The sequence below is a fragment of the Pseudonaja textilis genome, chromosome 2 (genome assembly GCF_049901715.1).
Source record: "Pseudonaja textilis isolate UNSWEBS1 chromosome 2, rPseTex1.2, whole genome shotgun sequence".
In the NCBI taxonomy this organism is placed as follows: domain Eukaryota; kingdom Metazoa; phylum Chordata; class Lepidosauria; order Squamata; family Elapidae; genus Pseudonaja; species Pseudonaja textilis.
Window position 1 is genome coordinate 231,175,219 of NC_141991.1, and position 13,486 is coordinate 231,188,704.

At 39.9% G+C, this 13,486-nt stretch overlaps 1 protein-coding gene across 2 annotated transcripts in view; it reads right to left on the reverse strand.

The window, feature by feature from the left end:
• RAB3C (RAB3C, member RAS oncogene family) overlaps positions 1-12,338 on the reverse strand; it is a 97,332-nt gene extending 84,994 nt beyond the window's left edge. The window contains exon 1 of one of the 2 annotated variants that reach the window (XM_026714391.2): positions 11,924-12,338. In XM_026714391.2, the coding sequence (XP_026570176.1) occupies positions 11,924-11,941 (18 nt within the window). In that variant the 5' untranslated portion in view covers positions 11,942-12,338. Of the gene's footprint in view, positions 1-11,099; positions 11,366-11,923 lie in introns of those variants that run through there. The other variant, XM_087927259.1, reaches the window with a different exon arrangement.
• Between the last annotated feature and the right edge of the window lie 1,148 nt (positions 12,339-13,486).

The following is a 13,486-nucleotide window of genomic DNA, read 5'->3' on the forward strand; positions in this document are numbered from 1 at the left end:
CTTCTCAGCACTAGGCGCCTAAATATTTGTGTAGAAGATCTTAAGATATTCAAATAATATAGATAATCATAGTGAAGATTTTGATTCCAGAAAATCAATGGCAACCTTCCCATGGGAGCAGTGCTAATTAATTCTGTTATCCAAATAGCCAGGATCTTGTATACTCACAGAAATGTTTTTAAGCATTTCTAAAGTAGCAGCACAACCATCAAAATCAAATGCTATGAAAAGGAGAACAATTCTAGTGACTAGGCCAAAGAAGGCGAAATGACAAAGCAATTGAAAAAGCAGAAAACAAAAGTCTTGCTCAGCTTTGTGAATTTTCTCCATTCCATCTTGTTGTTGTATTATAATCTTGTTATACAGGGGTGGGATTCAAAATTTTTAACAACCGGTTCTGTGTGCGTGGCTTAGGTGGTGGGCGTGGCTTGGTGGTCATGTGACTGGGTGGACATGGCTTGGTAGTCATGTTATCGGCTGGGTGTGGCCAACTCAATATCATATCAAGGCACGCATCTCCTCGCCTGGCCTCTCATGACTGTGGGGATGCTGCAACAGTTGTAAATGTGAAAAATGGTCATGCCACTTTTTTCAGTGCCATTGTAACTTTAAATGGTCACTCCACACAAGCAAAGTACCAGCAAAGCAAGGGAAAAACAACTCCAGAGAAGTTCCTGAGACAGGAACTGTCTAGTCCTGCCAAGAATGTAATAAGGGTTAACGGAGAGGCAGCTTTTGTAAGCAACACCAGAATGTTTCCTTCCTGCCTTCCTTACAGGATTAGGCCAGTAATTTCTTCTAACAACTGGTTCTTCAAACTGCTTAGAATGTTAACAACTGATTCTACCTACCGAATAGGTGCAAACCTGTAGAATCCCACCCCTGTTGTTATATCAAATTGATATCCTGCTTTCCCCTCCAGGAACTTAAAATGGTATACATAACATAACTTTTTGTGTGGGTGGGGGTTGGCTTTGAGTAATGTATTGGGGTTGTAAGTTTAAAAGTAGACAAGGACAGAGGTGAACAAATATGGGATAATAGCTATATAGAGTTTAATTTCAGTTGGATTACAATTGCATTTTATTCATGTGTTGTTGTTTTTACTTCTAGTTTATATGCCTTTCTATTTCCAAAGACACTGAATGGCATATAAATAGAAATGATTGAATGAAAAAACAAATAGCATAATATAATTGATGTTGATACGGTTAATAAAGATATGAAATGTGTTCAAATGAATATTCCTATATTTAGGAAATTCCTACCAATATTCCTATATTTAAGAAATTGCTACCAAGTACAAAAAAAAGAAAGAAAGAAAGAAAGAATAGCTGTCATCCATAAATGAGTCTTTCTAATAGATTGCCTCTGGATATTTAGGGTTTAAATTTTTGTAAATATATAAACATACATCTGCCAGGACAAAAAATTTCTGACTTTTAACTTGGCTAGTAGGAACTTCAAAACATGTATTTTGTTGTGACCGTGCTGAATGTTCACTCAACTTTGGCTAATTCCTGCCACTGTTGAACGTGTACATTTCTGCTCTACTGAAGAAAAAAAAATCCTAATAATTCTTCACTATAATGGAACTGAATTTGGTTTTATGTTTTTTAAAAACAGTAGAACCTTGTGGTAAACCTCTAACTGACTGGGAAATTCAGGGAGTTGAAGTCCAGATATCTTAAAGTTGCTAACTAAGGTTGAGAAACACTGTTCTAATAGATAGTATGCAGAGTTATGCACTTGCTGTAAGTGTCAGATGTCCTCCTGACTTTTATTATTATTATTTTTTTCAATGATGATCTATATCTTCTTTGGCTTGCCACATATCAATCAATAGTCCTAAGTGAAAACACAATAAGGAACACCTCCCATGGTGCTTTTTCAGTTCAGGAGTATGGGCAATCAGGGAATTTGATCTCCATTAACAGTGTACAACCTAGACTGAATCCAATATGAAATGTCAGTCTGACTTGACAATTCAGAAACCTGCTTGAAATATTGAAACGATAGTTTGTTTTCTAAATCAAATGTCTTAATATCAGTTATCCTACTAATAGAACTAGTATAGCAATACAGGATGACTGCTTCACCTTACACAAATGCCAAGATAGACTCAAATAGTAGCGGGTAGGTAATTAAAGAATAGGTCTGCCATGGTATGGAAATAAAGGCTCATTAAAAAAAATGTAGTAGGCTGCTCAGTGATTTGGATTTAATCCAAAAAAACCTAAGGACCACATTAGGGTGTGAGCATAGCCCGTCAGCCTGCAGTTGTATCTTTTAGCAGAATCATATGGCAGCTGCTTTAAAGAGTGGTGTGGTGGTCTAGAGGTGGAGCTCTTGCTTCACAATCAGGAGGCTGAGAGTTCGATCCTAGGTAGAGGCAAATATTTATCTCTCTGGGCACAATGAGTATATATCTGCTGAACAAAACTCTGCATTGGCGACAGGAAGGGCATCCGGCCATTAAACACTCTGCTAGCTAAATTCAGTTGCCCAGATCCCACCCCACAAGGGATTATGGGGTCGTTAAAAGATGTTGATAATAGGCCAGATGCTTTAAAGAGTTTCAGACAGAGGCTACATTGTACCTGAAACAGAGCATAGCCATAGAAAACAGTCTGTAGAAAAGGGTAGGTGGAAATTATGAGTGGCATTTTAGAAAACATTAATTTAAAAACATTCATATCCTTCTTTCTTCCATGTAACCCTAGGAACCATAGTTTATTCCTTACTTTCATTTTATCTTTGCAATAACCTTGGAAGATAGTTGAACTGAATGGATGCAATTGACTTAAACTTGCCTACTCCAAGGAAGATTTGAACCTAGTTCTCTTCATTTCCAGTCCAGCAGAAAGCCAATAGAATATTCCTGCACTTATGGGAATAAATAGCTAATAGTGACATGAAGTGTCCTGTTGTCAGCCTTTCAACCCAGACTTTGAGTTTTCCGCTATTACAATATGAATGCTACAACATAAAGCACAGTTTCAAGGTGGCAATATTTTTTAAATGCTATTGAGGCTTTTCAGTTCTTCTGTGTGTAATTGATCATCTCTGCCTCCTTTCTGAAAACAGTTCTTAACTGGTAACATCTGCTTTCACTGTTGCAAAATTGGGGTGCCCAACTTTTATTTGCAGACAAGTGCAACACACTTTAAAGGATAGGATTTCAGCTCTCTCTCTCTATATATATATATCAAGATTCAGGAATTACTACCATTATCGCTACACTGAAATACACTCCCACTCATTTCTTTCATGGAATGTAACTACAGGATTCCCATCTTAAAGGTTTGTGTGGTGTCCCTCATGATGTTTGGACTTTTATATGCATGGACAGAAACTGACTCTATACAAATATGGATGATTATCTATAAACCCATTTCTAGGACTCTGAGGCTGGTTCTATCTTTGGTTTCTTTTGCCACAGTTGCTCATATTTGCAGGTCTTTATATTCTGCCCCACTCCAGTACTTTCTCTTCTATGTTTCCTGGTAATGTCATGCTCTCTATCCAGACTTTTTTCTCATCAACAATTGTTAAAAATCTGGGGTGTTATGTGGCAGGTGCTGTCAGTTAGAATTCTAAAGTTCCACAGCAATTTAGCTTCTTCATTTTCTATTACGTTCTATCTTATGGTCATACTGGTCTTGCTGTCAAGCAAATGGCATTTCCTACGGATATTTCAATGCACCATATTGTTGCTACTTTGTCAAGTGGCATATGGTGGCCTAAGAGTGAGGACACTGGCTTCCCATTTGGAAGGTTGAAAGTTCAATCCCAGGTAGCAGCAGAAGTTTCTCTTTTTAGAGCACAAAGAAAAAATATCTGCTGCAAACTCCACATAAGCCTCAGGAAGAATATCTGACCAGTAAACACTCAGCTCCATCCAGTCACCCTCAACTCTATCCTGAATTAAGGGTCTACAAGAAAAACGGGGAAATGTTGCTACTTGGTGATGCTGTTGCTTGTAGTCAGTCTGAACGATCTTCTTATAGCAGCTAGCTAGGTGGTCCATTATTTCTTCGGCTTCTTTGCAGTGATGGCATTTGCTGTTTGTTGCTCTTTTCTCAATCCCAGGTTTGTATGCATTAGTTCTTAAGGTTTGGCCTTGTGCAACCAGAATTAATCTTTTTTCTTTAACTTCCCTGCTTTTAGCCATTGCCAGATGTTCCTGGTGTTCTTCCCATTAGAACACTTTGGAATGTTTTGACTTAGGGGTTTCCCGTCCTACTTTACCCTCTGCAAACATTTGGAACTCCCTGGATTCCTTTGCATGGATTATTCTCTTTATGTTACAAAACACTGAGGCACCTGAGTTTACCTAAGAATACTCTCACAATATTTAATCAGCTTGCTGTGCCTTTATCAGTGATTCCCCCCAACCCCAGTCCCTTAGATTCCTTTCCAGTTTTTTTTTTTTTTAAGAAATACTTCTATAAATTTCTCGACTCTCCTGAAGCCCCTAGCATGAAAATCCTACTGCTTAGGCTTTAATTCACATATAAATGTTGGAATAAAGTGCCCAATACTGTCATGCATTTGTAACCCATTGTTCTTCCAAACACTTGCACAACTTTGATAACTATTCCACTGCTCTGAATTCTCTGTAACATAGCCAGAGGTTCTTCCATGGCCTAGGATCAGGGGTGGGATTCTACCGGTTCTGTCCACTTCTGTTGAACCGGTTGCTCTGAAAAGCAGCAAACAGAGAGCATACATAGAACCGGTTCTACATCTGCTGCTGTTTTGGCCTACCCACCCACCCAGCCTGTTACCTGACCTTTATTTCCTGCATTTTCAACCACAGCTGCTTTGCGTGACACAGCTGCGACTGAAAAAGCAGGAGAAAAGAGCTTTTTCAACCACTGCACACCTGTGTGCAGCTGTCCAGACAGCTAGATGACGATGATATGCGCACGTAAAATGTAAAATCACCAAACCAGTAGTTACACCAGTCGGATCCCACCCCTGCCTAGGATACTCTTCGCCTTATGAACAATCTTTTAGTCCCAATTCATAAATAAAAGCAGACGGCAAACGTGTAGAAGTTCCCTACCAGATACACCAGAAGTCTGAGTTAATGTTGATAATGCACAAAATGTTTGTAGCTGACTTTGCTAAAGAGACATTCTGTGTTCATATGGCAAATGACACAGTTGTTATAATGTACTGCCTTCTATCAGCTTCTATCATATATTAAGATGCTACTGCAAGCATGCTGGCTTATACCAATATTTACTATCTTCAAAGTGGCCATTATGAATTAAGGAGGCCACACAGAAGACTATTTATCCATAGTACATTTTCATTAAATTCCTCTGAATTTTAATAGCTGCATGGTTCATACTAAAGATCTTTGATCTCTAAAAGCCCATAAATTCTCCCCTGCATAATCTTCATTATGCAGGAACTAATGGTAAGCTAATTGTGGTGAAATTTCCTGACTCCAAGGAAACTTTTGTGACATCACCGTGACTCCTCATACCAATCATTATTTCTCTTTTCAGCCTAGCAAATGCCTAATCAAAAGCAGCTTCCTGTCAGCCTTCCCATGTAAACCAGACAGACACGAAACACAACCAGATGGTCCAACTCTGCTTTACTGCAAGGCTACATTAACTTGGAAGTCTGAAAGCACAAATCTCCTGCCACTCCTGTGACAGCCCAAGATGCTAGCTTCTGAATCTCTTTCTCTGTCCATTATGCAGCTGTGGGTTATGCCATCTCTTATCTGACCATTCCCTAGGCAGCACTTCCTCACCCCACCTCTCAAAGCTCTTCTCTTATACCATTATACTTCCTAAGTTCCAGCTATCATATTCAATAATTCACAATATTTCTAGTCTTTTTCTGAAGGACAATTCATCTTCAGCTCCTCCTTTTCCAAGCATCAGAAGACCACAATGAGGACAATGATATCAAATTATTAGAATGGTTCTTAGCCCTGATGATTTGTACAATAGATTTTTGTGTGTGATGTTGCTTCCCCATATTTCTAGATCTGTTCAAATCCTGACTGAAGATGTTAGAATGAGCCTGGCAACGCACAACAGAAGAGCCCAGGTCATTTTAGTTCTGAGATTCCCTGTGTATTTTGAACATATAAAAATTCTGATGATGTGGAAAAGAAAGATGAATGCAGGAAAATTTACCTAATCAATTCTGAAAGTTTCAGAGTATTATACTGATCTCATTCATGAAAACTGGGCCTCCCAGATACTGATTTTCCTCATCTGTATTTCTCTAATGAATGTCTGATATTCATTTAAGGTAGCTACTGTTTCATCAGAACTAAAAAAAAAGAAGCATGACTCACTGATTGGAATCTTAGATATCAGTGGGAAGATTAACCCCATGGCCTTATTCTGCCAAGAAGCTGAGTGGGTTCAACCACCTATGCTTTCTTGGTCTGGACCTATCTAAAATGTTTTGTGACAAAAGTATAGGGTGAGGGTGACCATGAAAAATATCTTCAACTCTATGGAAAAAGACAGATAAAAATGAACAAATAATTCTATTATGCAAGGAATGGATCTAAGAAACTCAGGAGAAATCAGCATTTTCATTCCAGCATTTTGGAATCCAAGTATCTATCCAATCTTGGCTGACATTAAAAAAAAAACAATATAGAATGGGATCTGGTTAGTACTTGAAACAGAAGAACTTGAATAGGAGAACTAGGACAACCCAGGATTGTAAATTAAACTGAAAAATAAAATATCAAAAGATGACAAAGGCTAACCATGCTGTTGTTAAGAAAACTACGTTGAAGTGTTCATGAAGATGTCGTGAATCTAGCTCAACTCGAAAGTTTACAATAGTGCCAAAAAGTACTTTTGACTGCTCCTACCATGGTTATGTGATCAAAATTCATGCAGCTGCGAATGGCATGCATTTACAATGATTACCCCAAATTCTGGAGCCATGTGATCACCATTTGGAAATCTTCCCAGCTGACTTCAAACAAACAATGGGGGGATTCCAGATTTACTTAATGACCATATGATTCATTTAATGACCATTGTGATTTGCTTAATGACATCAAAATGTCATAATGGATGCCTCACCTAACAACAGGAGCTCCAGTCACAAGTTCTGCATCTATAGTAAATAGCTATTGGTTTAGTGAGGCTCATTAGAGAAAATCTAATGAATCCAATCAGCCTTTGATTTTTGTAAAAGGGGAAAAGATTCTTTTCAGAAAATAAATCCACGTCCCAATAAAACTCATAATACAATCTGGAATGGTTTGAGGCTTAAATAATTATCAACATATTCACTACAGCTAGACAGATCTTCAATAGAGTGTTTGATAAAACTTCAAATAATGCTATCAAAGCAGACTGTCAAATCAAAGTGGATATTTTAATGACCTCTGCACACCTTCTGTGCATGTAGAGAAAACCTTGCAAAGCAAAGCAAAGCAGCTGGTTAGATTGGGTCACCCTACTTCTATATTGTATTTTTTTGGGTGGGTGGGGACTCTGAGGCAGATTGACTCAATTTTCCAGGTTGTGGTACTAGATAATCTTGAATCGGATCTGTGCTGTTTTGATAGGTCTAATTTTCAGCAGAGGAACTGGGAAGAGGGAGAGGTTTTGTTGCTAATCAGAAGTACTTTGCATGATTGCATTTTTTGTATCTCTGAGAATCCTTGATACTCTCTAATTATAATTATATAGCAGACATGCAAATTTGTATTATTCGTCTCTTTCAATCCTCCGCAGCTTTGCTTTGACAGTTCTGTTGCATCTGGTTTATATAAAATCAGTGCTTGTGCCGCTTTGAGAAGCAGCAAAAACTTAGGTTGTTTTTTCTTTTGCATAATGCCATGACAGCAAGACTTGTGTGTAGAAGAAAAGGATCCCCTTCATCAAAACCAACAGATGGGTCTTCAAAAACAGAAGAATTGGGTTTTCTGAAAAAGGTCTTCTCATTGATTCCTTTTGATTCCAACATTGAATATTACTTAGCTGTACTATTTAATTTCTAACTAGTGGTGGAAGCCTCAGAGGTAACATTATTGCAACATCACTATGATTTCACTTCCTAAATCCTTCTTTGGTTTTCTTTAGTATCCTTTGTTTATCCAATTTTGCTATAATTAGTGGTCCAAAGCAATCCTGCCCAGTGGAAAACTTTTTCCTTATTGTGGCTGCCTCTAAATCTTGATTTACTTCCATATTTCTTTTAAAGCAGAGGTCTCCACATCTTCATGGTGGGAGTCAGTTCACTTCATGTATGGGTCAGAGGGGTTTAAAGTGTGGGTGTGGGTGTGAGTCTGCTTTCTACGTGGAAGTGTGGTGGTAGCATCTTGTGTGGCCCTCGTGCGTGAGGGCCATACAAGATGCTACCACCACACTTCTACATAGAAAGCAGACTCACACCCACACAGAAGATGAGACATGACCACAGACCAGAAGCCATACCGCAGCTGCATCACTACCCACTTCAGACCCCTCCAACCCATACATGAAGTGAATGGACTCCCACCATGAAGATGTGGCACGACCACGAACGCGAAGCCAAACAGCAGGATCACAGCTCACCAGCTCAAATCCCCCAGCAACTAAGACTAACCTGAGCACAACCAAGCCCCCACCTGAACAGAACACACCCCCAACCAATCAGAACACAGCCAAACCCCCAAACAATGAGAACACACCCCCACCCAATCAGAACACAGCCAAGCCCCCACCCAATCAAGTCACACCCCCACTAGCAGTTAAAAGGAAGAAGCAGCTGCAAGCTCACATTACTCCGAGAAGCACAAAGCCGAAGACACAAGCCTGAAGATGATGAATGAGACTTCATCGAAACGTCACCTAGATACTTCCAATTTTACGCGGGAGAAAACCCGAATAACCAAAGATCCATATATACATATACATATACATATGTGTGTGTGTGTGTGTGTGTGTGTGTGTGTTTTCTTAAGTTTTCGCGGGTACTTACATGTATGGCATTCAGCTTTGTTCGGGTATTTTCCCACCTCATTGTAGTTGTGCTTTTAAAGTTGTAGCAACATTTCGGCAGAATCTCATCTGCCATCATCAGGCAGCTACAATGACGTGGGAAAATACCGAACAAAGCTGAATGCCATATATATATATATGTATATATGTATATATGTATATATGTATATATGTATATATGTATATATGTATATATGTATATATACATATACATATACATATACATACATACATACATACATACATACATACAATATATATATATATATATATATATATATATATATATATATATATATATATTTATTACATAAAGAGAGAGAAAGAGAAATTCTTGCAGATGGATATATTTATAATTACTTGTAGGGTAACTACATATCATCATTTAACATAACACTAGTAATCAATCTGAATTATTGCAATTCAACTTCAAAGTCAAACACACCCTACAGAGACATTATGTAGGGGGGCAGTAAACAATAAATAATTCTGCTAAAATTTGAATTTTGACCTTAGATGAACAGTCCCTAAGGAAGTCCATTTGCTAAATTAAAACCTTGTAAATATTATGTAGCTCATAACATTTTGTAAATATGGTTGCAAAATTTCTAATACTAGACAACAATATTTGTCAATAGATATGATACAATTGTTAAGACAAGCCATACACTAAAAATAAAGAAATGAACAAAACATCTTAATACACATCTACACTGAAGTCCCATTAGGCCCGATGGATTTTACGTCTAAATAGGAGTAGATAGAAAGTAGAGTAAATGTATTTTTTCAGGTATTGTGTTATTACCTCTCAGTTTTTTACACTGAATCCAAGCTTAGCTTTAACAGTACTTAAGGAAAAATCTTCCTGTAATTCACTGTAGTCTGTTTGGATACCTGTATTTATTAATAAAATGTACTTTTACTAATAATTAAAAAAGAAAAAAGAAAGTAGAGTATGTAGTTTATCTTTGGGATGCAGAAATGCTCAGCCTTGTCAATTTCCAAAGATGGAGGTTTATTTTGTGCTTAAAAGTAAAACAAGACTTTCCTGGGAGAGGAATCAAAATAATTCTCAGTTTTAATAAGCAATTACTTCAAGAGTATCAATGCTTCTTTAAAAATAGATGTCCCTTTTTCATATTTATTAGATTTTAATTTTTCCCTAGCTCAATGCATCTGTGATTAGTAATTACTGTGTTAATAATTCAAATGCAAAAGTGAATTCTAGGAAGATTTAAGTAGCACAAAAAGAGCTGGGCTGCAATATTCAAATGACCACTAGACAGTAGTAAAGAGATAATGGAAACTCTTAACATGATTTTTCCATCTAGTGGCCATCCAGAATTTTCCAGCCAAGATTTACAGGAGCAGCAGATCCATCACTGATCAAATATCCGTCATTATATGATATTAACAAAATATTAAGATAGCAAACTATGCTTACCTATAAGAGTCATTCAGCACAATGGGATTTCCTTTTGGCTACATGTATAACTGACTGCATCTTGCATAATATATAGTCAGAAATTAGACCTAATATATTCAAGTGTTACTCCCTAAGGGAATGATTTAGGATGGATGGCTGAATTTGGAGACTTCACATAGGAAGCGAGGGAGGAAAGAAAGAAAGGATCAATATACAAAGAATAATAGTATGATGTTAAAACGCCAGCTGATGATGTTCTGTTCTTGCCCTGAATCAACCTTTACAAATGGAGTTGTCAGCTGAAAGACAGTTCTATCAAATTGCACGTTAGTCCTCAATGCTCTGAATTCCTCAGTAATCTCCGAGTTAATGCCTCGCTCTTCCCTTAGGCAGCCAAAGAGAACAAATGAAGGGATCAGAATGTTTGAGGAAGACACAGGGGAAAACTGACACACGGTTGTTTGCGATGGGAATTAACACGTGATGTTTGCCTGAGTATCCTCCGTCCTTTTCTCTACCTCCTTGTTTGCGAATTATATCTCCGAATTGCTCAACCACAGGTTCCCGTTTTGGGCGCCGCAGCCCTTCCCCTCCTAGCCGCTGTCCTCTCGCCCCGATCGCGTGAATGTCGGTTCCCAGGGTCTCTTTTATAGGAATATATTCCCCTTTGACGTGCTACTAACCTGCATAGCAGCTTCGTGCCTCATTGTCAACCGCGCGCCTTTTCTTCCTCTCCCTCCTCTTTCTTCCACCTCGCGGGTTTACTACCACTAGGATCCAAGCAGCAAACCGAGCCCACAAGCCAAGCCAGACTCTTACTCCCGGGCTCAAGGCAGGAGCCACAGCAGCGAACGACACGCTCAGCCGCTGCTCCGCCAAGGGATCCAAAGCAGACCGATCAGCACGGGAGCTGTCCACGGTGTCATTCCCTCAAACCCCCCGCCCCACCGCTTCGCAACGATCTGTGGGAGTTGTAGTCAGAGCCGACTACAATGGAAGAGGAACCTTCCTTCCCCACAACTACGTCTCCCAGGGTCGCTCGCGGGCCTTTCGCTTCGCCCTTTCATTCCCCTCCCCAAAGTAATCGCTCCATGGAAACGGAAACAAGGGTCTCCTCGGCTTTATAGTTTCCCAACTGTTGGGCAAGAACTTTCTGCGGAAGGGAAACCAACAAAAAAAAAAAGACTTCACTCCCCCCCAAAAAAAAAAATCTGGGGTTTCTCCATTAGACTAGGCGGAGGTGGAGTGGACCTCGCCAACTCCCCACGCTTTCTAGCCGGCTTAAACCTCCATTCCCCAAATGGGTTTCCTTCCATTCTGGCGCCTTCGGGTGGAAGGCGCTCCATTGGGTAGGAGAGCTGCCGCCAGCAGGGACCAGCGTGTTCCTTCGCTTCGCGTGGACCTATCGAGGCAGCCCCTTGATTGTGGGGGGGGGGGGGTTGTCGGGTAGTTTCATCTATGCTGGGCCTCCCCACCCACTTTAAAACAGAAAAAAAAAGAGCCCTACCTTGCCGTACAGTTCCATCTCGGCCTGGCCAAACGGGGGCTCCAGAGCCCAGCGGGCACCTCGCCCTCCTGATTCTCCCACACAACAAAGGCTGGCACTGAGCGAGGCGGAGGGGAAACCAGAGGAGAAGGAGCCAAAACGCCGAGCGTGGAACTCGCTCGTCCCTTGGAAGCTGGAATCCAGGAGCGCCTTTTTGGAGGAGCATCGGCCGCCCCAGCTCCGGAGCAGAGTTTCTCCTAGCACCGCTCTTTAGCCTAAGCGCAAGCCGGGAGAGCTCCCTTTAGGCACCTTTGGTTTCATTAGCCCCGAAGCAGCGGCAGAAGAAGAGCAGGTGCGGGAGGAGAGGGCGGGGTGGGGTGCATCGGAGGCAGGGCGTTGTGGAAACGGCAACCTGCTCAGAGCAAAACAAAAGAACAGCCAAAGCCAGGATGGCGAGGTAGGTTTGGACCAGGCTGACTGTTTGTCAAAGACTAGAGGTTGCGGGGGGTGGGGGGGTGTCTTTCCCCTCCTCTTAATGCTGTCCAGGTGGACCGGATTTTCCTAATCCTTCCCAGCATCGTTTATTAGCTGCCGGGAGGTTATATGAACGGAAGTCTAGAATGTTTGGAGGGCACCGGTTGAAGAAGGAATGGTGGGTTGTTGTTTTTTTGTTTTGGTTGATTTGCTTAATTCATCCATCTGGGATCAAAAGGTAGCAGTTGCCATTCTCCTTTCTTTAGTGATTTATTTATTCTACACTTTTATCATTCACTTACCTCCAAAGGCTTTGGGCAGGTTACGGAAATTTAAAATTACAAACACAACAGGCACATAAAATTATAAAAAAAAACAACCCTCAGCCCACCATAATGAAGTAACCTTTCCCTAAGCTGGACACCAATTACATTTATCCAGTCTTGAAAGTCTGATGCAATAAAGCGGTCTTTAAATTTTATTTAAAAACTATGAGTATGGGAGCCTCTCGTAGTTCTCACGTCAGGAGTTTCAAGTATGCAGGCCGTCACCAAGAAGGTCTTTTATCTCCTCTATGCCTCCCTCACTTCAGAGAGAAGAGGGCTTCTTCACAGGGCTTCCAGATATGTTTTCATCAGATGGAGAGATGAAACAAATAAAAGATACAAAGGTGCAGAGTCTGTTATGAAAAAATCATAGAGCTCAGAATGATTTTGTAACTTATGTACATTTCACCTATTTCATTTGCTATTCATTTCTTGCGTGTGTTTGCTGAGGGAAACGAACAAAGCTGAATGCCATATATATATATATATATATATATATATATATAAATAATTCAGCTTTGTTCGTTGCTACAACTTTAAAAGCACAACTACAATGACGTGGGAAAATACCCGAACAAGGCTGAATGCCATACATGTAAGTACCCGCGAAAACTTAAGAAAATATATATATGGCATTTGGCTTTGTTCGGGTATTTTCCCATGTCATTGTAGTTGTGCTTTTAAAGTTGTAGCAACGTTTTGGCAGAATCTGCATAGTGTTCATCTGTGAGTCTATACAGTATACAGAAGTATATAGTATACACTATACAGAAGCCTGATGATG